This window comes from Bactrocera latifrons, unplaced genomic scaffold (genome assembly GCF_001853355.1).
Source record: "Bactrocera latifrons isolate USDA-ARS-PBARC rearing strain unplaced genomic scaffold, ASM185335v1 scaffold_138, whole genome shotgun sequence".
NCBI classification, from domain to species: domain Eukaryota; kingdom Metazoa; phylum Arthropoda; class Insecta; order Diptera; family Tephritidae; genus Bactrocera; species Bactrocera latifrons.
Window position 1 is genome coordinate 596,489 of NW_017534830.1, and position 25,127 is coordinate 621,615.

The following is a 25,127-nucleotide window of genomic DNA, read 5'->3' on the forward strand; positions in this document are numbered from 1 at the left end:
ATATTTATTATGCCGCCGCTGTAATTGTTTTATTCATGCCAATGGCAATTCAAACGTCGTTGAAATAAAATGCAACTATACTGAAGTTTGGCAAAAGTCGAATGTGTCAAAAGTTTTTCTTGTATATTAATTTATTTAATATAATATTAGCAATTAAGTGAAATGTCTCCGCAGCCAGTTGTTGATATAATTGCGACCAACTCTTTTGAAGCAGTAAAAGAGGAAATGGACTCTACAGCCRTAGATACGTCAAGTAATATGTTTGCACCAACGGATTCTGGTGAAATTAGCAACCAAACGGATTGTATGGTCCCGCGCAAACAACGCGAACGCCGCAATAAATCGCCAATTGCCATATCAACTCTTTTAGAGACTTTTGCTGCTCCATTGTCACCAGCGTCCTCCACATCAACATCACTAGGTAATTGTAGTGCTGATGCCACATTTGAGCCATCAATTGATATGATGGTCAACGATTTTGACGATGAACAGACATTGAACGAAGAAGAAGCCTTAGCTGCAATGGAACAGCAAGACCCTAACGATGAAATTGCTACATTGCAAGAGGAAAGTGAAATGCCTTTAGAAGAATTGTTGGCAAAATATCAAGTAGCACAACCAGCTCCTGTACACGTTGGAGCATATAGAAAAAAGAATAAACGTTCTGCTGGTGGTGGTAAGAATTCTAAACATCGCAAAGTTGCAAGGGAAGTGMCACCTGTAATTTCTGAGGATCCTGCAGGACCTACTTTAGAAACTGCTGAAGTTAATGAACCGAATACTACAGAAAAAGCGACAAGTGACATAATTTTGATTGAAGAGAGTGGTGATGAAGAAAACACTGCCAAAAAGATAGCTCCAGAATTGTGTGAGGATAATGAAGAATGTATAGAAGAAGATGAATTTGATTGTAAACAAGACGAAACTGTTGAAAGTGTGGAATTAACAAATGGACTTGCCGAAAAAAATAAGTACCGTCGTACRCATCTTATGGATCTTTATCCAGAGGAGTCTTTCACTGAAGTATTAAATTCAGGAGTTGGAACYGAAAAAGGTTTGWAACACACAACTATATATACATATAYATATTTTTTTAAATTCATTTTGAATTTTAGACGCACAACTCGACTTACTTTATGATGATGATAATGAGGAAGATGTAAATGATGCCGAAGAGGAGGAAGAAGATGAATTTGACAGCGACTATGTAAAGAAGACTATTATGGTTGGACCATCATACCAAGCAACTATACCAGATGGTTTATCACAATATGGCGATGTGTTACCYTATGAAAATGAAGATAAACTGATCTGGGAACCCAGTCAGGTTAGTGAGCGACAAGTTGAAGAATACTTGCTTAAAGCACGGGATATTAAACCAAGTTTGTTGGATAATGCCGACGAGGAAGGTGAAGAGCCTAGAATAACTACTAATACAGAGGAACTGGCCTTAGATGCAACAAATATTGCATCAAATGGCGTCGACGTCGAAAGTAAAGAGTCGTCTCATAGTAACAAAGCAGATGACGTGCTAAGCACCGTAACTTCATTATCAGGTGAAAGCGCTGATGCAACTGCTGTGATTAAGGATAATGAGCAGGTAAGTGTCTCAAGCCTTTTTYATAAAAATAATTTAAAATAATAGAAATTCTATGCTACAGGCACTGCATTTACTCGTCCAATGCGGTTATGAYTTTAAAGAGGCCTTACGACGCAAACGTTTAAATGCCCTCCCACTGACTGGTTCGATGAGCCTATGGTCAGAAGAAGAGTGTCATAAATTCGAAGAGGGTATACAAAAGTTTGGCAAAGATTTTTTCAAAATMCGCCAAAATCAGGCAAGTATAATCTCTAATGAGATTCAAGGATTGGARCATTAATTTATAGCATTCGTCGCTATTTAAAGGTGCGTACGCGTACAATGCGTGAGCTGGTGCAGTTCTATTATATCTGGAAGAAGAGTGATCGTCGTGATCACAATTTTGCTAATTCTGACACAGTAGATCACATGGACATTTATTTGAACGAGGGTGGTGATTTCAGTCCAACAGCGGCAATCAACGGTAACTCCACAACGGGGCATTCTTCCAACGCTAATGGTGCTGCAACGCTGGGTGCAAAAAAAAATAACGCTTGCGTTCAAAAAAATCCAATTTCCATAATGATGGTAGGCAACACCGCCACTAATAGCGGTACGCCGATAGCAACAACAGCACAAATAAATGGCAATACTAGTAAAGTAGCAAGCAATCGAAAACGTAATGTTGTAGGAAACGTGAATACTAACTTTGAGAATCCAATAAATCAAAATATACCAGCACCTGTTGCACAAACGAAATGATGACGAATCTCTCGTGGCGCAGCGCAAAGCAGACAGCAAATCAAACTGCGACGTGTTAAAGCCGAGCCCTACTGGTGCTGGCGTATTACACGCAACATTTGCTTACGTTAAGAGAGTAAATAGTATTAAATAATTAACATTTCTTTATATATTCCGACATATTATATATATATATATATATAATATATAAACATTAATTTTATTTATTTTTTTATTGTCAATATTTAATTAAAAATTATTACTACTATAGTTTTAATTGTATAAGTTAGTTAAGTTTGCAGATTTTAGCATAAATGTTGAATCCTTTACCGTATTATCTGTATGTACTCATATAGTATGCGTTTTTTATACACCATATAATCTCATATGTATAAAATAATAAATCTTCAAGAAGTTATTTCCATTAAAAATGAGAATTTTCAGAAATTTTATTTGATACCCATATTAAACACACTTTTCTGCGCATCGTACCTTACAGGACACCACACCAATATTAATTACCAATTCTGCCGTTACAACAACAACAACAAGAACCAATTCCATCTCTAAGATAATCTCTTCACGGTGGAGCCACCAACATCTTTACCGACTCCCTTTCAGTTAGTGGCGTTCGTGGAGTTAAACCGAGAGTGACCCTTGCGCAGCTTCGTTCTGGATACTGTAGCAGTTTAAACTTCTACTTATCCAGAATAGACCCTGACATATTCAATATAAATATGTCCTGCGTGCAATGAGTTTCCCCATGACATTGGCCACCTCCTTGCATGCGCCACTAGCCCCATTCATCTGACACCTCTCTGCCTTTGGTCCGACCACGTCGAAACAGCAGGTTTATTGGCCGTCTTAGCTAATCTTTACCGTCCTAASGGGGATTAGGTATCCGTTACAACAACAACAACAACCAAGGCAACCTCCGTTCCTGCTACAGTCGAGTCTACATAAATACAACGAGTCCCGTTTCTGTATATAAGACCAATATAATATCAAATAGATCGCCTTTAGGGAACTGGTCGGATTCAGTCAGAGTTGAACATGTTTTAATAATTTCAACAATAAAAACGGTGGACATTGTCGGGTCAATCGATCTTGAATTTGAAATGAAAAGCTCAATATTTATGGTAGATACTCTGGTATTTCCTATCGAGGTATTATTTGATAGAGAAGAACGTAAATCAAATGGATAAAAGATTATCAAAATGTCATTTCTCAGGGAGATCATGGTGCTAGGTACATAGTTTTCGAACAACTGAGTTTTGATTAATTTCAAATTCAGCAATTTCCGAGTGAAATTTGTGGAGAAAGTCAATCTTCAACTACTTTAGCATGAAGTATTAACCACTATTTGATTTTTCTTATTTGGAATCTGGTTATTTTGAGATAGGGTYTCTTTGGTTCGATTGAATGTGCACTAACTATACTTATTAACAAATCACCGAATATGATTGGTAGTACTACTACTACTTATCGATCTAAACAGTGATAGATCATCGAAAGGACGTTCCTTGGCCGAAAAAAATTCGGGAGAGCTCTGGTAACGCTGAACAGACTGTCGTGGAAATTGAAACATTATTATTACAATTGCAACAATTTTGTGTTTTRAGAATAATATACACAGCCTTTAAATCGGTCGGTCCACTTCACAAACTACGGCGCATTGGGGCGTGTTATCACTCGCAACCCAACGAGTAGTAAGTGTAGGTCGATTTTCATGATCGTTGTTGTTAGAGTAGATAAACGCGATCTAGACAAATTCGCCAATTCATCATTCAGTCTCCCTTATTATACTTCGTCTCTTCCCTTGCAGACCACTGCAATAGATTGTCAAATCACTAATGATCACAACTTATAAGAYCAATTAAAGACATTTAGTAGTATCTACTAGAACTGTTTTCTTTATGACCGTCTCGTGGCTATTTAGCCAATAGAACTTAATTTAATTTTAAATAAAGTTGCGGCYATCTTATGAGACCAACTATCTATACGTTAGAACTACCCATGCAAAGACTCATAGAAAGTAGAGAACACCCGAGAGACAACCTGTCACTTCCATAGAATGAACAACACAAAAATTCATTAGATCTTAAGTTACATAGATCCACTTCTCGTCTACCGCTAACTCTTATAACATTTATAGTACAAACATTTATAGTAAAAACAGTAAAAATATCAAAATATCACGTTGCACTTTTTGGTGTGTTAGTGAAGAGGTGTGAGGTCAAATCACCTCCATTTACTAAACATACAAAAATAGCTGTATGTGATAGAAAATTTCGAACTCAAACTCGTAATCAGAACGCCTCAAATACCCCACAATTTGTCTTCCTCTTTAATGGCACAGACCGAAAGCCGAGCTTTGAACCGCGTACCAGTCGTTCTTCCTTATCGCTATTTGGCGCCAATTGGATATTCCAAGTGGCTACATCTGATGTTTCCAGCGTAGCCGCTGTCTCTTAACTCGCTGAACTATGTCAAAGTCATCATATATCTCGTACAGCTCATTGTTCCATCGACTGCGSTATTCCCTGCAGGTCAATGCGCAAATGATCTCTCGAAAACTCGTAACGTGCACCATACAGCAGAAGGAGGATGATGAGTGACTTGTAGTATTTGGTTTTTATTAGTCGAAAGAGGACTCTGCTTCTCAATCGCCTACTCATTCCCAAGTAGCACCTGTTGACAATAGGTTTTCWGCGTTGGATTTCRAAGCTGATATTTGGGTGTAAATGCTGGTTCCAAGAWAGAATAAATTATATACAATTTTGAAGTTATGACTGTCTGCGGWCAAGTGAGAGCCAAGTGGCGAGTACAACGACTGTTTGTTTGATGACGTGAGATATTTCGTCTTATCCTCAGTCACTACCAGACCCATTGCTACCAGGTTCAAGGAATAAAAATATTCTATGGCATATACATACATATATGGTTTTGGAAATGAATTAACCGCTTTTGTGCCACTTTTTACAAAGCTTCCTATATACATGTTTACATAAATACATGCGGTGCGTGAATGTGTGCGTGCTTTAAGTAATGAGTACTCCTGATTCCTGCCTCTACGATCAAACATCCACTCATTCTCCCCGCAAGTCGGGATATTAATTTTTGGGAATGTATTGTGATCCGACAGCAACGCAGCACGTGCGATAGGGGTGACTATGTCTACTCTTCGCTCAACGCACTGCAGAAAAGGGAGTAAGCGACTAATGCGAGTACTGCAAGCTTAATACATACATAGATTTGCAAATACGTGTGTGAGTGTATGTATGTATGTACATATGTTTGTTTATCTCCAACGAAGCAGTATGCCTCAAAAGTAAAAAATGTAGTAGTTAGTTGTAAGGATTAATATTTGTAATTGGTTTGAGTATTTTTATCTTTATCACGTTATTGTGTATATTATTCTACGTAGATAATAATATGTATATGTTAGTATAATGTATTAAAATGTAAATATAATTTATTTGCGTTTACATTTTAATTTTTATTGCTGACTTTCTGATGTCTTGTAGTTTTTTCTACCATATACATACATACAAATATACATATAGACGCACTTACAGACAGTTGCACACAAATAAAAATACATATCCATACATTATTAAGGCACTCTCTCGTCCTGTTTGTTGCGCATTGGTTTACATTTGTAGCCTACAACAACACCAACAAGGCAAGAAGTCACAACCACCACCATTATGTCGTTTGGTGGCTCCAATACACTAAGCAAATGGGTACCCAACATTGACTACTTATAAGAATACCTACATACATACAAATGCATGTACGCATATGTGTCAGCGCCTGCGTGCGCTCACATAAATGTATATAAATGCAGCGCTATAAAATAAGCTTTGAAATGTCCATGTGTGCATGCATGCCGTAAGTTTGGGTGTTTGTGTGTGCCCAACACGCCAGCTGGGCTCTCTCTTTGACTTGCTGATAGGAAATTGGGCAACACAACATAAGGGCGCGCTGCCTCAACGGTGAGTTAGTGTCATGTCAGAGCTGTTGTGTGAAAGGTGTATAGTCTTCGTTATTATTGTCCTTAAATCGTGCAACTGAGCGTCTCCGTTGGATTTGATATATCAAAAAGTAATATCTATATATATATCTATATATATATATATATATACAAATAATCAGCGTTTAAAAGTAGCTTTGGCGAAATTGTACAAAGCTCGTGCAATGGATTTGATCAGACTTAAATAAATTTATGTGAAATAGATAAATAAATAAATAATAAACACTATGCAATAATCTAAGGCCATAATATAATTACTAAAATACATACATACACAWGTGTATGTAAATAAATATGTATAAGAGTTTTTAAGAGTGCTTTCAAAGCCGAAAAATCGAATAAAAGGAGCAGRGGAGTATTACTGATTTTACATAAATTAACAATAAAATAAATTCATATAATTACAACTAACAAAAGGGAACGGCTTCAAAAGCGGTACTTTTACAATATATACATACATACATAACTATAATATAAATACATATATATATATATAACCATATAATGCATTAGCGAAAAACTCTTTTAAAACTAAATACAACAATACAGGGGCAGTGCAACAAAAATTAGAAAACAAAAAATCAAATTAAGTAAAATAACAGCAAACTCAAAAAAAAAAAAATAATAATAATAACGCAAAAACAATAAAAAACGCTCTTTTAACTTCTGTTACGTTTTCATTGCTGTGGTGCGCCCGAAATTCGAAAAGGAACTCAAAAAAGAACAAATAAACTAAAAGAACTAACAGTAGGAATCCGAGAAGCAGCGAAGAGCGCTCAAAAGTACATGAAAAGGCATTAGATTGAAGCATATCTATGTGCATTTGACAAACAAACAAGCATACATACAAATATATGTATGCACCCAATTGAACAAATACTTTTCATACATATGTTAATACATACACACATGAATAAGCATACATGAAAACATAGAAAGATAATGCGAAATAGGTTTTCGGCGATATAGTGGAGATTTGTAAAATTACAAAAATAACAAGAACAACAACAACGGCAAAACACCAGCATAAATCGACTGAACTCTTCTAAAGTACTAAATGTATGTAAAATCATAAAAAAAAACTACTTGAAAATAAAATTTTAAACAACACAATAATTAAATATATAATTAACGCATACTCGTGGCCCTTGCAAGCAAAAAAAACAAAAAAAATTCATAGTGTTAAAAATCCAATTGGGAGTCGGTTAGCGCAGCATAGACTGAATACAACCCTAAAAGCATTCATAAATAAAAAAAAAAAAAAAATTTAAGAGAAAATAACATAAAAGAGAAACGCAAGCGATTGTGTACAACACAAATTGATGAAAACAAGAAAAAACGAATACATAGAAGATTTGGGGAGCGAAAAGCAAAGCAAAAATCCCAGCACCTTTATATATTATACATATGCAAAGCAAGTATATTCGTATTCGTTAGAAGTTATAAACAGCACGGAGAAGAGGAAGCAGAATAAGACGGCCTAACGCAGCGCACAGGCAATAGTCAGAACGTTGTATAAGGGAAACGGAAAAGACCCCATACATACGTTGGTTTCGGCCTTTGCTTCGCTTACGAAAACACTGACAGCAGTGACGACGACACAGATCCAACAACAACAACTGCACACGCATACACCTATATAAACGCAAACTTGTATGCCTGTGCCAAGAAACGTAAGTACAAAAATGATAAAAATAACAAGCCATCATAGACAAGTTTGCTATAGACAGAATATTTGAGTACATATGTCTGTATGTACTCACAAATAATTACGGCTGCGTGTGTATGTGTGCGCATATTGACACAGTAAAGGTAAAAAGGATATTCGGGATTGCATTCGTTACAACGCATTTAAATCGCCTAAGTTCTGAATGATAAAAGTTCAAATACACACATACATACATACATATGAAAAATGTTGTGTACATACACATGTTTGTATGTATTGTGCGGCGCAGATTATCCTGTTGGAAAAACGACTTCTAACTGTACTGGAGTTATAGATTTTGGTTTCCACTGACACATATTGTTGTCAAAAGAATATGTATGTACACATACATACATCCGTACACATCTATATGTATGTAAATTATTTAACGACCATTTTGACGGAGTTTTGAAGGATTTGGTCTTGGTTAGGCTAATCTAAGAATTAAAAAAAATTAAATCTTTTATATAACGTATACTTTAGGATTCCATAATCGCACTTCATTGTTTCGCTGCTCAATCCGTTACAGTGTGGAAGCGTTCGGAGCAGTTAGCTTTGGCACCGAACATTTWATCAGTAAAAAACTGAAGCTTGGTTTAAAAATCCACCATTTTGCGAAAAATTGGTAGGAATCTAAAATTATACATACATATGTATGTATTTACCTAGCAACTTTTATGTAGATACAGATTCCATTCTTTATTACATTTCACATAACACGAATTTCCTACGTGATTCCGACATTTTTGTATACATTCAAATACATGATCAAAAAGGCTGAAGAGGAAATTTCCAAAGTAAACAGGACTTTAAAAAACAGAACAAATGTTTTTTTCAGTAAAATCAGCCTCTACGTCTGCATAACGCTTTCCTTTCATGGTTAAATGCATTTTTCCGAAAAGGTAGTTGCACGGTGCCATATCAGGTGAATACTGGGAGTGGTTAATGGTTAAAATGTGATTTTTGGTCAAATAATCGGTCACAATGATATGAATATCCTTCGAATGTTGTGAATGTTGAATTCTGAGCAATTTTTGGTCCGGAACAAACCATGCACACACCTTTCGTAAGCCCAAATGTTCGGTCACAATGCGATAAATCGATGTTTTGGAGATGTTCCATTTCATGAATTTCAATGATGATTTCGGCTGATTTTTGATAAATTCAAGCACGGTTTCGATGGAATTTCCGGTAATCACGGATTTTGATTGTCCCCCACSTTGATTGTCATTTATGTCCTCATTGCCACATTGAAAACGTTGAAACCACTCGTGCACTCTGCTACGGGATCATTCATCAATTGAAACGTTTCAGTAAAAGTTTTACCAATTTTAAAACAAAATTTAATGTTGGCTCTTTATTCGAAGCTCATTTTCGCGCCGATAACACAAACATACTGACACTTAAAACGCAATAACTTCACTACCAATCGATGAAATGTCATGAAATTCTCACTGGATAATCGATAAAGATAGCAGATTTTAACGCACCAGTCGACATATAGATGGCGCTACCAGATTCAAAAAGTCCTGTTTACTTTTTATTTAATTAAAAAGGCTAAAGGAGGGAATTTCAATTCCTCTTTCCTCACTTCTAGAATAAATTGTCAAATTTAGAAGCTTTTTGAGGACTCTTGACGGACCTAACCTATTAAGAGGAAGGATTTGAATTCCTTAATGCTTTGACTAATATCCAATAGACTTTTAAAAAATCGGTTCCGTAACTCTCAAGAGTGGCAAATTTGTGATAGAACTTACGGTAATGGGCAACAAAGGCGTTCGCAAATTCAATTGTGTGGTGAATGAGAAAGTAGAAAAGATTCCCTCACACGCTATCAAAGTGTGTAAAATTTCAACTATCACAATCGGACACTATGGAAAAATTTAATTAGAAGGGTCGTCGTCATCCTATTTTTACACAGCTTTTGTTTCATAACACATTTAATCAGACTTCAAAGAATTTCAAACTACTTTGTTATAAAATGGCAGGTTGTGGTGACACTGAAGATGTACATGGTCAGAAGAAAAATGTAATGATGGCGATGCTGTGTTGATGCAACTTTTGGTAAGCTTCATTTCGCCAGTGTTTGAAGCGTCCCTTACGATGTATTTACTTAAAAGTAGTTTTGATGTTTATTGGCCCATTGATAGTATGTATTACATCATCTTTAGATCGCAGCAATAAAAAAATCGAGTAAAGTTTAAGATGACATAAATATGTATATATGTATACAAAAACATTGTGTAGATCACCATAGTACAACATGATATAATTTTTCAAAGCACAATAAATAATTTACCGAAATAACACTAAGCGTATACTAGACGACTATTTTTCAGACAATTTCGACTTTTTGTTTGAACCGATCTTGACTTTCTCCACCATCTTATCTAGTCCTCTGGCAAATAATGGCAATTTCACACAATAAGTAAAGCTAAGTGTTTCTTCACATACGATGACTTACCAGTTGTTTTAAAGACTCGTGAAAAAGTTTTCGAAAGGAATTCGTTTTTAAATTTGAGCATAAAATTATTAAATTATTGAAATGAACCTATATTACAAGGTTAAACCCCGCATTTATTTATCATTATGTAAAAATATTGAAAACGAAGTATTAAAACCCGTAAAATGTTGGCTTTAACTGTCTAACAAAGTTTGGCTTTAGCAAAAAGGCATAAATGTGAAGAATTCCTTATATTCTTAATTATTTAAATTTTTGAATATTTTCTTCTGGCCACATCGAGGACTCCATAAAGTATACAAATAAAGGTTCACCTTGTCAATTTAGTTTTTTATTGGCTACTGGCTTTACATAGCTTAGGATAGATTAAGGTGCCGATCTCACTTGGACAGCTTAGAATGCCCGTACCCAAAAAACTTCTATATGTATAAGCTTCTTACAAATTGACCATACCACAAATTTATTGATTTGGCTAATGTCAGTTTTGGCTGCGTCTTCTGGAAGATGTGTCAGTCTTAGTCTTGCAAATACTGTACAATGAAGAAGAAAGTGCCTCCTCTACACAACATTGATCACATGCTTCCGACAAAATATTTACCCTTATCTCATGAATGCCCAATGTCAAGTAAGTACTTCTCGTTAAACTTCGCTAAAGGCAGGTATTTCTTTAGATGTCCTGCTGATTAGCTCTGAGTGCACATTTATCGAGCTCAATACCAATATTACCGCTGTGTTGTCGAAGTAAATACTCAAGTCCCTAAAAGAGGCTGCACTTCGTAGCAGTACGTGTACCTTCTGAGCTTCTTTAGAAAACTCCGCCTACAAACTTCTTTTCCAGCCTCGACACATCCGTGAAAATCACACTACGCCAGGAATGCAATTGAAGGAGAAGAGAATTTCGGCACGTCCTTATTCGGATCCCTTCATAAGTTCAGCTTCCCAGAGCCGTAGATCGCATTTCGCAGGAATATACGTGGTGCTATGTTCAAAATGGCATTAAGGGCTATTGTTGGTGTGATCCGTAATGAACCGTAGATACCGATAGGAGTCGTTCTTTGAATATGTTCAAGCTTCTTAGCAAGTGAAGCCTTTTCGTACTTATCCCCCAGATGAATACACTATAGAACATTGTTGGCTTGGCTACGGTCCTTAGAGCCAAAAGACCTTCTTTAGTGAGAGTCCTCATCTTTTCGCTATATTCCTCTACAGTAATATACTTATGTAATATTTAGTTTATATTCTGTATTTCGTRCATTTAATATTTGGCTTCCTTAAAAGCTTTCTAACAAGGATAAGCCCCTTAAATTAATTTTTTCACAAAATTCCGGTTTTTACCAGGACGAAAAGATTAGTAAATAACATTTTAAATTTCCACTAGATAACTACGACAGTCTTCAAAAGGCAGTTTTCAGAAAAACGCTTTTAATGTTTGAATTGTCCAATTGCTATAACATTATAACGGATTCGGCAGGGAAATATTTTTTTTACTATTTTTCGAAGTGAAGATATTTTTAGGATCTTCTAAGTGGACTTAAGACCAACTTCGATTTTTTTTTATCCTAAACTGGTTAATCGCTGAAAAATATAGGTTTGAAATAAAAAGGTGGCAAGTCGAATATATTCAACTGCAAGTCTAATGTTTGAATTTCTTCTGGCTGTGACTGCGTTCTTTACTTCTTTAAGTTGAAAATTGTAGAAAATTTCCTAAATCCAACACATAATAGGGTTACTATCTGGATCAGAAAAATCTGTAAACATACATACATACACACATACATACATATGTACATAAGTACAAAGTTATTAAATTTCGTGCAAGAGTGTAGCCAAGAAATTATTCTACGCAATTCGCAGATACATACAAACATACATACACACATATACAAAGGTATAATGTTTTTACATTCTGCGCACTTTGCGTGTTTCGCCCTTGTCTTAATTCAGTTCTTAGCATATCGTGTCCTTAACTCCATACGGCACTATATCGGTACATTTCTATGTATATGTATACGTTTTCTTTGTAATGTCATATACATGTGGATGGCTGGTGAGTTAGGGTACCTTCCAAAGGACATACAAATCGCAATAGTATTTAATCTTTTTAGGGGTGAGTTTACTTTTAGTTCAAATTTCTATGAATAACAGGGTGGTTTTACGTCGACTGTCTGTGCCTTCATGGCCTAGCGTTAAAAACTTCTTCCCCGCTGTTATTGTAGTTGTTCTGCTGTCTGCGGCACTCTTCTCAAGAAAATCACATACACATGCATGTGTGTATGTATGTACTTAGGCACGCATATGATTCCTTACGCATTTGTAGCACATCGATTGCAGAAGAAGAAAATTATAATGAAAAGCGAGGCGAGAACCGTACTAGAAAACCCTCTGCTGTTTTATGCCAAACGAAGTACATACGTGCATTTACGCACTTCCATTTGTATGTAAGTACGTGTGTGTGTGTGTGTGAGAGTATGATTGTGCTAAATACCTACTTTATACAGATATGCATGCATTCAGCCGTTAACAGATGACTCGCCTAGAATTTCGTTCGACGGTAATGAGCAGAGGGACATTGATTTGATTTKCGCTACAGTTCTCTTGTTAATGCCTTCTCAGCATCTCTTTCAAAATCGCACAATAATTCAATTTATTTGATTTATTTATGAACACACACTCATCAACTTTTGAAAAAAAAAATCGTAATTTTAATTAAATACGTGCATATTGTATGACTATGTGCATCTGCATGTACTATCTGCTAGTGGAAAATATCCATAATCTCGCTGCAACTTTTATACAGGTATGCAGTTACCTGGATGCGACGTCAAAGCGCCATTATCTAAGATTTTAACAGCATGCTTTACAAACTTCTATGCTATTGTGAGCTGTCAGCTGTTACAGTGTAGCGAACCGAACATGTTTTGACTGCTAGTCAAAGTGATTGGAAGCACTAACGGTGCTACTACTTACTTACTAACCTTGTGGTTCATTTATATAAGAAATTACATATGTATATATAGTTTCCAGGCTTAAATTTTTAAATCCATAAAAATGTATGTCATTCAAAATAGTAAAACTGGTATATACACTGTTAAATAAAACTTAAAACTCTTTTTGTCAAGGAGGAGACATCAMTTGATCTGAAGTTTCTTCTTCTTCATCATTGGCATAGACACCGCGGTTATAGCCAAGTTTACTACTAGTACAACAGCTCTCCAGTCATTATTTATTTTCTCTCTTCATTTGCCTTTTCCTACGAGTACTGCGTCGAATACTTCTAGATATGGACTGTTTTCATCCATTCGGACGASAAGACCTAGCCAGGCAGCCGCTGTCTGTAAATTCTCTGAACTGGTTTAGAGTGGCAAATTAATTTAAACAGCATATTTTTCCGTAACATGCTTCTATCCGTGCTCTCCATTTAGGTTGTCTATTTTAAAATTTATACTGTGAAGGGGTCAATGAACGAAATTCTGCTAGGTTGGACTCTGTTAATTTTTTGTTAGGTATAATTTAAGTCAACATTTTATCAGGTATTATTRTAAGGCTCTGTAAATGTTATGTTTTGCTTTTGGATCCAGCCTTCTTCTTCTTCGAAAAATTTGCAAATTTACGTTTATCGAATCATCTTCTTCTGGCTTAGTGGCTTCGTCAACAAACAAAATTCTTGCTATAGCGGACAGAATTATCGTAGAGTTCAGGAAACACAAAGGMACAMCCAAAAATTGACCGTTTGTTGCGTATTTGGTATAGGGGCATTAACAKGTCTAATTTCTTTCGAAATGGGTAAAAAATTCCGTTATCAACTAACCTGTTTTCCCCGGAATTTGTGTAATCGACGCGGACGATGTCTATTTCCAAAAAGACGGTGCGCAACCTCAAGTTTCATGTCTAAATATAAATACATTGCCTTAAGAGTTTGGCGACTCGTTAATTTCAACAATTTTTGAGTTATTAATCTGAAATATTTCACACGTCAGCTGCTCATTTGTCGGAACCGCCGATATCGCTTCATTAGCACATATAACTGTGATATTAACTGAACGAATATGATCAAATTTACACTTTAAATGAGTAAAAACGRGTTCCACCGTGCAGCAATTTTAGTTTGGGGCACAAGAAAAAAATTATACGAAGCCACATCTGATGAATACGGTGGTTGATCCATGGTATTATTGACCGCCTGTCCCTTCGAAATAAATACATGATGGACCAAACCACGAAGATCGAAAAAATAATGAGCATTAACTTCATTTTTGAGCGGGGTTGTGGTGTTTTTTTTTTTGGTTTCGGCTTGTTTTTCCCTAGATTCCGATGATTGTTGACTTGTTTGCATGTAAAACTCATAAACTCATGCTTCATTGGCAGTTATAATGCTCTCCACGATTGTGAGATCGGAATTCGCACGATCAAACATAACCCTGTTCCCTGTACCCTTAAAAAAAAAATCAGTTCACCGAATTGAGCTAGAACGCGTTTTATACACAAAATATTCATCAAAATCATTCGAACGAACTCGCGAGAGATGTCGAGCTCTGCTGTCATCGCTCTAATACTTGTCTGACGATTTTCAAGCACCGTATCATTAATTTTTTTAAATATTTTTATTAGATGAAGAGGTCGATGGTGGTCCAAAACGTGGCAGGTCTTCAACGATCTCTCGACTGACTTTGAAGGATTTGTAACACTCGTAAGACTTTTCCAACAGTCGCAATGATGCCGCACACGAAATTTTATTAGAAATACGAAATTTGGGACAAATTCTTTGCTTCATACCTTTTATCCATTGTAAAAATCGCAACGCCCTACTGAGATGTACCGACTTAGGCAGCTACTGTAAACAGACTGGTTGAGAGATCACGCTCATATTTAGCATAGTAATTAAGGACATTCCTACCGCCTTGGCGAAATATTTTTTTGAAATATCGTAATATATTATCAAAATATTATAATCATATCGTTTTCTTATTTTGTAATTATTTAACATTAATTGTAAATATGCCTACATATACATTAGAGTGGGTAGATTTTTTATTATAAAATCACGTATGAGGGAAATGTTATATGTAGTTTTCGGAATTTACCGCGGACTGTGGCTCTAAACCGGTTTCGAAGTTTAAAAAAATATTGTATGGGAGATCAATATCATCGGTTATTCAAAAATTGTTCAAATAAAAATTTTGAAAAAATTATGTATTTTATTATACTAAATTATATTAATGCTTACGCAGTTAGATTTGCATTTTTACAAAGCTACTCATTCCTATATACATATGTATATATAAATACGTTAATATAATACTATGTCTATTTCGGGATAAATTTCGTCTATATACAAATATATATATACATATGTACGTACATACATACATATGTCTAGACCGAAATTGAAAACACACCTACACACACAAACAGTTATTGCAAGGTAACAGGGATAAGCCAAGGAGGCGATAATCCTACCTTTATTTGATGAATTTCTAGCAGCTGAAAACGAATGTCTTTCTTCTCAAATCAATGCACTCAAAGAGCGGAACTGATACTTTGCCATTTAATAGCTTCCCGAAAATAGTAAAAACAAAACACATGTTGCTAGAATTGTTGCAGCCACACATACACATGCAACATTGTAACCAAACATAGGCACCTACGACCCACACATACATATGACGCAGCCAAATGCGCTTACCGACATTGAAACAAAAGCAAGCCACACAGCSCTGATTATTTGTGACCTGTGCTGTCTTTCTGCTGCAAGATACCTGCGTCTGACGCCCTTTAACAGCGCCGCCGAGTCAGCACGTTGCACAGTGTTGATCGCGCCACCGTCAGAAAGACATCGAGTTAGTCGAGTTTAAAAATTTTGTTTTCAAAAATAAAATTTTTGTTTTCAAAAACATTAAATTTTTATTTACGTCAACTGCAAAAAATAAACTCAAAGTTTATTTAAAACCAAAAAAGGCCTAAAAAACATTTCTAAATATTTTACAGTGTTTGTGTAGAACCGTGAATTAGTGWATTTTTGTATTTTGAATTTTCAAATTCAGTGTGCGAAGTTAATTGTTGGAGTGGTGGACGTGTGTTCGATTGATCGCGTAAGTTTACTCGCCGCTTTAAGTGGAATTTTATGATGGAACTCCTATCGGGAAGCTCCCCCAGCGTACAACAACAAATGGCAGCCAGTAATAACCCACCGAACGGTAGCAATGGCCAAATGCCAAATGGCCATGCAGAGCGTTTGCTAGCCGACTTTTTCGATGCCTTTCCATCATGGGATATGACCGCCGCTCGTGCTGCCGCTCCGCAATCGATGCAGCATTTAAGTAATGAATTGTAAGTACACATAAGTTAATTCTAACATTTATTTGTCATTATGACGATTTTGTGTTGGAAAAGTAGAAGAAAACATAATTTCACTTTTTCTGCTTTTAAGGAGCACAATTTTAMGGAGTTTCGGTGAAATTMTATTCCCCAAAGAATGTAAGGTAGTTTGACTGTATATCCATTTGTTCACTTCTAAGCCACAACGAATACTAGTCAAAAATTAGACCATAGTCGAGAGAGAGATTTAATCAAAGGCACGAAATAAATACATTTATTTTAATGGATTTTGGGGATATTTCRAAGAACCTCAATTTTTCAAAAAAACAAAAAAAAAATTAAGTAAACATTCAGTATATTCCATTGTTCAGTATTAATACCTAACAATCGATCGGTTTAAGTGGCTGATGCTTGTCATAGAACTCATTCATTGAACAAAAGCACTCATATTTTTACAGTTATTAGATTGAATTGAACCTACAATAAATTACTGTTGTAGAGAGATGCGAGTAATATTATCTAACCTTATCCGTTTTTTTTTGGGCTTGGTATGGTATGATTTTGCAATACCGATCTTATTAGGGTATCAAAACATAATTTTATTAAGATCCTTTAATTATACCCTGGTGTATTAAGTCGGCACGAAAGTTATACTCGTAGCACGGAAAATAAAACATCGGAGGCCTACAAAATATATACTTGTATATAAATGATCAACGTGTCGATTTTGTTGTCTGTCTGTATATACGCGAACTAGTATCTTAGTTTTTGAGATATTGATCCGAAGATGTGCACGTGCCATTTTCTCTCTAAGATGGAACCGCCGATAGCGGACAACTATAGACTATAGTTGCCTTACAAACTAATCGATCCCAATCAAGTCCTTGTATTGAAAACCTTTTTACTTGAACAAATATCTTCGCGAAAATTGCCGTAGGTTATTATCGAGAGAATACAACGCTGTAAGATTTTTTGTTAAGAGCGGGTACCTATAGCATATAGTTGTTATATAAACTGATCGCCATACAGAYATTTTTTATAACTGTTCCTTTTTTAAAAATGCAACTGCGAGCTGCGATAAAATCGAAGTTAACGCTTTTTTCTGATTTTTCTTCAATTGAATTGTCTACAAAGGACAACCGTCCATGATTTCATCTTGCTTTCATGATCAATTTGGTATAGTTTTAAGTGTTACAAATAACAGTTAGATGAACAAAAAATTTATATACTCCATGAAACATGTACCGAGAGTAATAGTAAAGGATCCAAAAAAAAAAATAGTTTTCAAGGTAAAAACGTCTGAACATGATATATAGCCAGATCATGATCTAGTTTTGTGAAAGGGTATTCAACGGAAAATAATTAAGTCACTGATCGCGAGTTAGGTTTAAATTAACATTAGGCATTGAGCATAAATCTGATGAGCTAACGCCAATAATTTCCAAGTAAAATTTAAAGTGAACTACTACTATGAAAACAAGAAATTCCATAATGGAAACAGTATATCTATGAATCACCCACGATTTATTTCAGTCGCTAACTTTGATTATGTTTATTGTTCTCATTTTAGCTCGCCTCCAATCACTGACTACACTTTTAATAACTACTTTGGTGGTGTCGAACAGCCATCAAGTGATTTGGGTAACATTGGAATGCCCAGACCGCCTATAACTCGTCCCAGAAAATTCCCATCTGAGTCGTCTAGCAATTCGAGCATGAATTGCGGTTGGTGCGAAGTAAGTGCTTCCATACGTTGTATTGATTGTAATGAGTTTATGTGCAATAATTGTCTGCAGGAACATCGCAAGAGTCCTGTATTCGCGAATCATGCAATCGTGGCATTACCCACACCGATCGGCACAGCCTCCTCACCCACCAGTGGAGTCTCTAGTGCCACATTAACCGCTGGACCACCAGTAGCGCCGCCGGTAGCACCACCACCATCGCCCAGCTACATTTGCGATCAACATAATGAGATGTTGCGTTACGTTTGCGATTCGTGCAAAAAGTTAGTATGTCAATGTTGTACGCTGCACGAACACAAGGAACACAATTACGCTTCCATAGCGAGTTTCGTCGATGAAGCTAACGACAAGATACAATCGGCCATTGAAAGTAGCCGTACGGGCACCAAGTGCATTAAGAGTAGTATTGATAAGGCATTGACATTTATACGGATGATTGAGCGCAATTGCATCGAACTGAGTGACACTATACGTAAAGCCTTTCGACAATTCATAATTGCCATCGAGGATCGCGAACGTTTCCTCTTGGATTTTGTTGATAAATTGCGTCAACGTCGCTTGGCCACGCTGCACGATCAAATGGCCGGCTTGAAATCGGCACTTTCCGGACTTGCTGAAACTTCCGATATGTTGCAAAAAATTATCGAGAATAGCGGACGCATGGATCATATTGAGATTGCGATGAAGATCGCAAACGGCGAGCGGCAACTTGAACAATTCGCCGCCATATATAAAGATCTTCAGCCAAAACAGGAGATGTTCGGTTTCATTGCGCCGGACTATAATATATTGCAAGATATACGCAATCAAGGTGGAGTTGTGTTGGTGGACGAACAAAATATGCCAATAGTGAACGGTGGTGGCGTACTCGCCGCTGTAGGTGCCGAAATGGGTGCCGTTATGCCGATAACTAATAATCCTAATATGCCAGTGGCCAACGTTGCGATGCCACCGAATATGCGTCGCCCGTTCATTCGTGAGAATAGTTTCCATAGCATTCCATCACCATTGCTACCACCAGTACGTGGTGGCAGTGCATGTGGTTTTCAGAGTACTGGTCTCGAATGGGAGCTCAGCGTTTTGCGTACTTCGCCAAATCTGCATTTTGGTGCACCTCGCAGCACACAGGCCATACCCGGTTCGCTTGAGCATGTAAAGGCACGTAATTCAAATACACTCTCGCTATCGTTTGCCACAGAGGGTCATGACGATGGGCAGGTTAGTCGCCCGTGGGGCCTGTGCGTTGATAAGATGGGTCATGTTTTGATCTCAGATAGACGTAATAATCGCGTACAAGTTTTCAATCCGGATGGCAATTTGAAGTTCAAATTCGGTCGCAAAGGTGTTGGCAATGGCGAATTTGATTTGCCGGCTGGCATTTGTGTCGACATAGATAATCGTATTATTGTTGTCGACAAGGATAATCATCGTGTACAGATTTTTAATGCGGCTGGCATGTATTTGTTGAAATTCGGTAGCTATGGCAAAGAGTATGGACAGTTCCAATATCCATGGGATGTGGCAGTAAATTCKCGTCGTCAAATTGTTGTCACCGATTCGCGTAATCATCGTATACAACAATTCGACTCGGAGGGCCGTTTCATACGACAAATCGTATTCGATAATCACGGTCAGAATAAAGGTATTGCTTCACCGCGTGGTGTATGTTATACGCCAACTGGAAATATTATAGTATCGGACTTTGACAATCACTGTCTCTACCTGATCGACCCAGATATTAATGAGGTATGTTTGGCACATTGTGTATATGTATATGTTTACGTTTTTATATATTTACAAAGTAACTTAAATATGTGTCTTCGTTTCAGATTATATCTGCTAAAGGCCATGAGGGTACTGGCATTCAAGAATTTAATCGCCCTTCTGGTATTTGCTGTGATGACGACGGACGCATTATCGTTGCAGATTCAAAGAATCAACGTATAATCGTTTATAGTCCTAGCTTAGAGTATCTCTGGAGTGTAAGTTGTTGAAAAATTGCATTAATTAATCTTTAATTAGATGTTCGGTAATTTAGAGAATTCCTGTTTTTTGCTCAATCTAGCAACTTATCTTAATTCCATAAATTTTGATTGTATTATCACTTTAGGGGTTACATGGGTTCACTCGGGTAAAACACAACCTGTTTTAAAAAATTGTTTTATGATGCAAAAAATTAAATATTTTATTAAAATCTTTTAACTTTACAAACATACACTATTAACAAAGAAAATCAGAAATTTTTGAAAAAATATTTTAAACTCCGCCATTGCGGCGCCATTTCCGGTGACCCCTCGGAAAAAAGGTACGCCCGCATTGGCAGGAGAACTCCTTACAGGATGATCTAAATTGAGAAAAACGTGTTTTTGTTAAAACCTTAACTTAGAACTTGAAAGGAGAAATAAACTGAAAATTGGATTTTTGGCAGATATTTTTCCAAAAAAAAAAAATAATTTCAACGAAAATTGTATGACTGTTTTTTTAATAAGTGTAATCGAAAAAATCCTTTGTCCACATCTTCAAGAATTGTATATCAAAGACCTGTGTAAGATTGCAGGAAGACGGGTTGTGTAGTTCTCAAAAATCTGTCCAACCGACGTCAAAAACACAATTTTGAGCTAGCTTAGCCTAGCTAGCCTCGGGCGCATAAGTTCTCAATGCTGTATCACCGAAACTATTACTCATAAAATTTAGGAGAATATTCTAGAGGTGTTGTAGAACTAGACTATAAAAAAATTGTTTTGTTTTTTTGAAACCCGTAATCCATGTAACCCCTTAAAGTGAAGTACTTATGTATATGGAAAATGCATATATTATATTTTCCGAAGATATCTATTGCATCGCTATAATATTCGAACATATTGTTAACATTGACCACTATAGCATATAGCGGCACTCTGACTGAAAATATCTATTACCTGTTTTGACTTAAAACATTCAAATTAAAAAAAAAAATTTCCACAGATTGAGATACGTCCATCGGTTAACCCATTGATGCCACAAACTCTCGACGAGAAGGATCGCACGTGTGATGTTGCACTAATGCCCGATGGTCGCATTGTTTTCCTAATCGAATTATCGCCGGATTCCAAAGAAGGCACAAATCCTTATAAAAGATTTGTACACGTTTTTTAATTATAGTTGAAAATCGAACATTTTATTTCTACAATTGTATGCAATGCATATCGATTAACAATTGTCTGTAAGTTCATATAAAATTTGAATTATTTATTTTGTTTTATACACTCTGTTTTTTGTTTTGTTTTTTAATACTATAATTAACTGTAATCAAGTGCATATGTTTGTGTGGTACTTTGGTTATACCTTTTTAAAGAAGACTGACTGCCAAAGCGACTAAGACATGAAATTATAAGCACGCCACTAATACCAATCTCGACAGTGTTTTATGTGAAAATTCACTTGATTGTGTTCATTAGAATTTAAAAGTAACAAAAATTAGAAAAAATATTTAGTCTGTAAGTGCGCGTAAAATATATTATATATTGAAAATTTATAAATAATATTAAAAGAGTATAAATTATATACACAAGAATTAACAAATTGTATTCATATAAACATACATATAACATATATGGTATATGATACATATATACATATAAAAATTACTAAAGTTTAGCAAATTTGCATGTTGATAAATAAGACATATGTATGGATGTAAATTTATACGCGTATGTTTGACAAAAAACGCATTTCTATATTATATACGAGTATAATTACATATACATACATACATACTTACAATATGGTTAATGAGATTTCAAACTTGTGCCAGCATACATATAACCATATGTACATCTATGAAAAGTTCACTATGCAAAGTACGCAAAAATATTTACGAATATTTAAAAACTTAAAAAAAAAACACATCATAGAAACTTCTTGAGTAACAAGCCAAAACTTATTGTTCCTCGATCGATCCAAAAAAATGAAAAAATTTAAACAATTAAAAAAAATTGATGTAAAGCAAAGCGAAAATTTTGAAATTATTACTATAGTATTAATGATAAAAAGAAAATCTTTAGCGAAAATATAGTTGTAATGCATATTATATTATAACATCTAACAGATACATACATACATACAAGCAAATAGTTGTAAGTTAGCGAATTTCAAGCATAAATTAACGATTAACTGTACCTATTGGTTAGTAGGCCAATGAAAATGAGAACGCGAGCGTAATGGGAACGAAAGAAAGCAAAAAAAAAAAAACAATTAAAAACAGTAACATTTACATAATTTGTAATTGGCTGCGGCTGCTGTTCACACCACCAAAAGTCCTTCCAAAAGAGTAAAAACGAAACAAAACCAGCATTAAATGCAGTTAAATTCCATTTACTCACACCTCGAATGCAAATTCATCACTTGCCAGACGGGTGTGCGCCGTGCGAAAATTGTTTTACAAATAATTCACACTCTAAAAGCAAACAAAATGAAAAAAAAGAAAGAAAAGAACACCGTACGACTTTATATTTGCAAAGCGTATATGTATTTATTATTTTTATATGTAAGCGTGTATATGTATAAAGTTTTTCTTTGTCATTTTCTAAGCAGTTGCGCGACTTTGAACATCTCTCCCCATGCAAACAAAGAGGCAACAAAGGAAAAACTAATATGTACATATGTACATAAGTATGTAATTGTGGTAAGCATTAAGAATGTGATCGAAAGTTCAGCATGTTCTTTGAAAGACTTTAAATTAGATGCTAAAACAACAATTACAAATTAAATTATATAATAAATTAAAAATATATGTATGTAAATAGACTATTTTTTGTGATCCCTGGTAATAAGCTGATGGAATTCCACATTTTATAAAACACGTATGGAAAACCAATTAACAAAAACAACAACAATTATAAACAAAACAAATAGCAATAAAAGAAAAGAATTTGCATGCAAAATAACAAAGAAACCGAAAAAACAACACAAAACAATTATTGCAGTTGCATACAAAATATATGGCAAACAAGAGCAAACATGTTAAGCAAACGCCATTGTAATGAGATTTTGAGACAAACAACAATTAATACAGTTGCATACAAAATATTTGGCAAACAAGATCAAACATGTTAAGCAAACGCCATTGTAATGAGATTTTGAGACTGTTGAGTGTATATTTCATATTTATTAAAATTAAAATGCAAGTGTAGTGAGGAAATCATTTAAACAGCGGCGCAAAATTACTAAAGAAATTAAATGCTAAATTTTGGTATAAAAATATTAAAACAGCAAAAGTTAAATAGACATTAAGCAGCAGCAGCAATTAAGTCGCATATTTTTAGGTTATGTACGAGTATTTGCAATTAAAAAGTTTGATTTTTCAAAAAATTGCTTAAGTGTAATGCAACAACAAGCTATTTAAGTACAAGTAGTTATAAAAATAAATGCAAAATTCAAAGCAAAATGATCTCAAATTTAAAATTAACTGTAGCAAAACAAGCAAAAAGGAGTGAGTTGGTAAAATTATTTTAAAATAATTTGTTATGCATTAAATTACAGTGAAATAATTTATATAACTATGACGTTATATTGTAAAGTGAAATATATGTACATATATGCATGTATTTTAAAAAACTATTGCCAACTTGCTCATTAAATATAGAGATAATTTTTGCAATTACATTCGGTTAAACTGCTTTCCATTGCAAAGAACTGATGACTTTGATTTCATAGAATTCCTATATTGCTATTTTTAATTATTAGAAATATTAATTTAACGAAGACTGCCATACCGAAAAACACAGTTTACAGTATAAAAAACTAAGAGCCATTTTAAATTGTTATTAAAAAAGAAAATATATAGTTTACATTTTAGTTTCTGTTTTTTCATTTAATTATCTTAAAAAAAGTTGCAGCCATAGGCTTTTAATCAAAATACTAATTAAAAAAAAAAGTTCAGTAAGAAAACGACAACAGATTTTGTACCATACATTTCTTTGCTGCTAGTTTAACACATTGGCAGCACTGTTTGTATATTTGATTATACATTTTTTTAATTTAAATTTTTGTACACTGATGAATTCATACGGACCTACTGAAATTTACAACTAATGCAAATATATTTGTAAAAAATATATTTACTATTATATTTATTGAACAAAAATATATAAAATGTTTGTAAAAGTAATTCATTTATGCCGAAAACAGTTTTATAAAACTTTAAATTACATGTAAACAAATGCATATATATATATGTATATATTTAAATATATATAAAATTTTGACTTTTGTCATTATATTGTATAAACGCGAAACCATTCTGTTAGTACAAATTGTAGTTTTGAGTAACTGGTATACGGTATTTTACTCTAAATTAATTTCGTTGTATGTAGTAAAATTTATTTTGCCCATTATATACATATGTATGTATTGTGAAAGCAAAATCTAATTTTTTCAACAAGCAGCTGAAACTATTTGAAAGCTAACAAAACAAATATAATAATAAAAGTTAAAAAAAATTAATGGTAATGATAAAAATAACTAAAAAAATTATTATTGTTATTAAAAAAATTTATAATTAT

At 34.8% G+C, this 25,127-nt stretch overlaps 2 protein-coding genes across 4 annotated transcripts; both read left to right on the forward strand.

Moving 5' to 3' along the window:
• Positions 1–91: 91 nt before the first annotated feature.
• Positions 92–2,518, forward strand: LOC108965249 (mesoderm induction early response protein 1). The gene is made up of 4 exons (XM_018927515.1): positions 92–1,054; positions 1,116–1,600; positions 1,662–1,838; positions 1,907–2,518. Exons 1-4 carry the CDS (start codon positions 163–165, stop codon positions 2,339–2,341), a joined length of 1,989 nt encoding a protein of 662 aa, XP_018783060.1. The 5' UTR covers positions 92–162; the 3' UTR covers positions 2,342–2,518.
• A 4,419-nt stretch (positions 2,519–6,937) lies between these two features.
• On the forward strand, positions 6,938–23,366 carry LOC108965275 (protein wech). Of its 3 annotated transcripts, XM_018927557.1 has the most exons (6): positions 6,938–8,029; positions 16,567–16,852; positions 18,411–18,576; positions 18,637–20,331; positions 20,415–20,567; positions 21,550–23,366. In XM_018927557.1, exons 2-6 carry the CDS (start codon positions 16,647–16,649, stop codon positions 21,718–21,720), a joined length of 2,391 nt encoding a protein of 796 aa, XP_018783102.1. In that variant the 5' UTR covers positions 6,938–8,029; positions 16,567–16,646; the 3' UTR covers positions 21,721–23,366. The 3 variants fall into 3 exon arrangements, with proteins under 3 accessions (XP_018783102.1, XP_018783101.1, XP_018783103.1); XM_018927556.1 differs by having other exon boundaries at positions 18,411–20,331; XM_018927558.1 differs by lacking the exon at positions 16,567–16,852.
• The last annotated feature ends 1,761 nt before the right edge of the window (positions 23,367–25,127 follow it).